This window comes from Lindgomyces ingoldianus (genome assembly GCF_010093535.1).
Source record: "Lindgomyces ingoldianus strain ATCC 200398 unplaced genomic scaffold BDR25scaffold_104, whole genome shotgun sequence".
NCBI classification, from domain to species: domain Eukaryota; kingdom Fungi; phylum Ascomycota; class Dothideomycetes; order Pleosporales; family Lindgomycetaceae; genus Lindgomyces; species Lindgomyces ingoldianus.
Window position 1 is genome coordinate 7,956 of NW_022985265.1, and position 2,593 is coordinate 10,548.

A 2,593-nucleotide genomic window follows, 5' to 3' on the forward strand; every position below is an offset into this window, starting at 1 on the left:
GCAAGCTAGAGGAGACAGCGCTCGCGGTAGGCTCACGGCGGCAGTCGTCGTTGCTTGCGACAGGAGAGAAGGGCGTGGTGTACTGCCGCAGCAAGGAACAGTGTTAAAGGATAGCAGAAGAGCTTAGATGCGAATACTATCACGCTAACGTCCCTAATCGCGCTGAACGGGTAAAGCAGTGGCTTGGCTCTGGTGGGCTGATCGTGGCTACGTCAGCGCTGGGGACGGGGGTTGATTACCCCAGGGTGGTGTATATACTACACGTGGGGATGCCGTGGAGCATGATCGACTTCGCGCAAGAGAGCAGGCGTAGAGGGCGAGCCAGGGAGGAGGTTGACTCAGTTATTGTTGTAGAGCGTAGATCTGTGGAACAGGAGATGCTCAAGCACAGCAACGACTTATGCGTGCAGGCCATAGGGTTGTTTTTAACAGGCCGCGGGTGCCGACAAGCGCTGATGAGCATGTACATAGACGGCAAGGCTGTAGCGTGCAACAACATTAAGTCTGCTAGATGTGACTAGTGTGGAGAGGGAGTCCCTAAGTTTAAGCGTTCACAGCAGGAGACAAGCACTAAGTAGCAACAGGTTTAAGAGATGATGGACAAGGTGCGGGCAGGATGCGCTATATGCTGGGTGCTAGACAACTTGGGGCCGGACAAGTGGCGGACGCACAAGACAATGAAGTGTATAGCACAAGCAGGCGTGCATAGGGTTAACATAGACTATTTTTAAAAGGGTATACGCAACAACAGCATTAAGAACAGTTGTTAACGCTGCTCTGTTAGTCAGAGGTATTGCGCTACAGGCAGGGACGTTACAGCAAAGTGTCAATAGCCAAATGTAGTAGTACCGCTGGTACAAGCAGCTGCTGTTGGGGATGGCTGGGCAGTTGGGATTATCCGACAGTGCGGATACTGCGGAAAGCTAGGCGGAGACTGGAGAGAGTATGCAGCATGGTTAGGGAAGCGGCATAGGTATCAGGTATAGGGCGAGTATTTTAGTAATATGTTTGTAGTAGCAATTAAACTTATTAGGTATAAACTAAAGTAGAATAGCTACTAATATAGTAATTATTTTCTTATATATACTTACTATTTTTCTACTAATACAAGTTTCTTTAAATCTATGCTAGTAATTATAGTAAATAATAATAAATTATAATACTATTAACTAAAGTTTCTAAAACTATAATTAAATATAGTAAAGAAGAGAAAAAGAGAGTAAATAACAGTAAAAGAAAGTAATCTAAGCTTCTACAGAAGTTACGTAGAGCGCTAGCTTTGTAACAGGGCGGAAAACCCTCTTAGAATAAGATGCTTGCTAAAACTTAAAGTTTATATTAAGCTTAAAAAGGAGGAGGACAACTAGAGGGCAAGGTTAGAGGGGGGGGGTATTCAGTATAAGTACCTGACTACAGGGTACCTAAAGCGAAGGAGGGGGTACAGGGTAGTAGGTTAGTAGGCAATAGATTTAAACAAGTTAACAATTTAGGTTACAGCAGAGCAAGAGTTAGAAAGACTCTAATAAATCTTAAAGATTAACTATAATTTATAAAAGGTTATAAATTAGGCTAACTAGGTACTTCTAGGTAATCTATAGATTTGCTAAGTCTTAATCTATAAAGCAAATTATATAATATACAAGTAAATTATAATAGGCTATAGTAAATTAAAGCTAAATAAAGTAAATAATAGTAAATTACTACAAAGTATAGTAAATACTAAAGAATTTAAATATATTATAATAGTATAACTATAGTAACTTTTACTTAGCTAGAGTAAATTAAGAAGACAGTAGTAGATTATAGTAGATTATAGTACATTTTCGTAAATTATAGTATATTATAGCAAACTAGAGTATATTATAGTAAACTATTATACATTATAATAAAATATAATAAAATATAATAAAATGTTAAAAAAGGTATTAAAATATAAAAAACTAGTAAAATAATTATAAAATTTAAATTAAGTATAGCTATTAAAGTAAGTTAAAGAATAAAATAAAAAAAGATATATTAAAAAAAGATATAAAATAAAATAAATATAAAATAAAAAAGTTATAGTATAAAAAAAATAAAGTAAAAGAACAACTATAGGTATAAAATAAAGTATAGTATAAAATAATTAACAGTAAAAAAAAATATAGTAAAAAAATATTATAAAAAAATATTATATAAAAACAAGTATAGAGAAAGATAAAGTATAAAGAAATATATAGTATAAAAAAATAGATAGTATTAAAAAAGTTATAGATAAAATAAATATTATAAAATAAATTATAGTATATAAAATTATAAAAGAAAGCATAGTTTAAAAAAAAGTATAATATAAATAAAAACATAGTATAGAAACATATAGCATATAAAAAAACATAGTAAAAGAAATGTAAAAGAATAGTAAAAGAAAAGTAAAAAAACAGTAAAAGAAAAGTAAAAAAAGAATAAAAGAAAAGTAAAAGAATAGTTATAGAAAAAGTGTAGTTATATAAGAGTATATTAAAAAATATAGTATAACATAGTAATAAAAAAGTATAGTATAGAAAAGAATAGAGTATAAAAAGAAATATAAGTAATGTAAATAAAAGTAAACATA

General features: G+C 32.5%; 1 protein-coding gene across 1 annotated transcript; it reads left to right on the plus strand.

Moving 5' to 3' along the window:
* Window positions 1–596: 596 nt before the first annotated feature.
* BDR25DRAFT_364021 (uncharacterized protein) lies at window positions 597–986 on the plus strand (the record flags this gene model as incomplete). The annotated part of the gene is made up of 3 exons (XM_033696818.1): window positions 597–701; window positions 785–854; window positions 889–986. The coding sequence occupies 3 exons, from the start codon at window positions 597–599 to the stop codon at window positions 984–986; spliced, it is 273 nt and encodes a 90-aa protein (XP_033539349.1).
* Window positions 987–2,593: the final 1,607 nt, after the last annotated feature.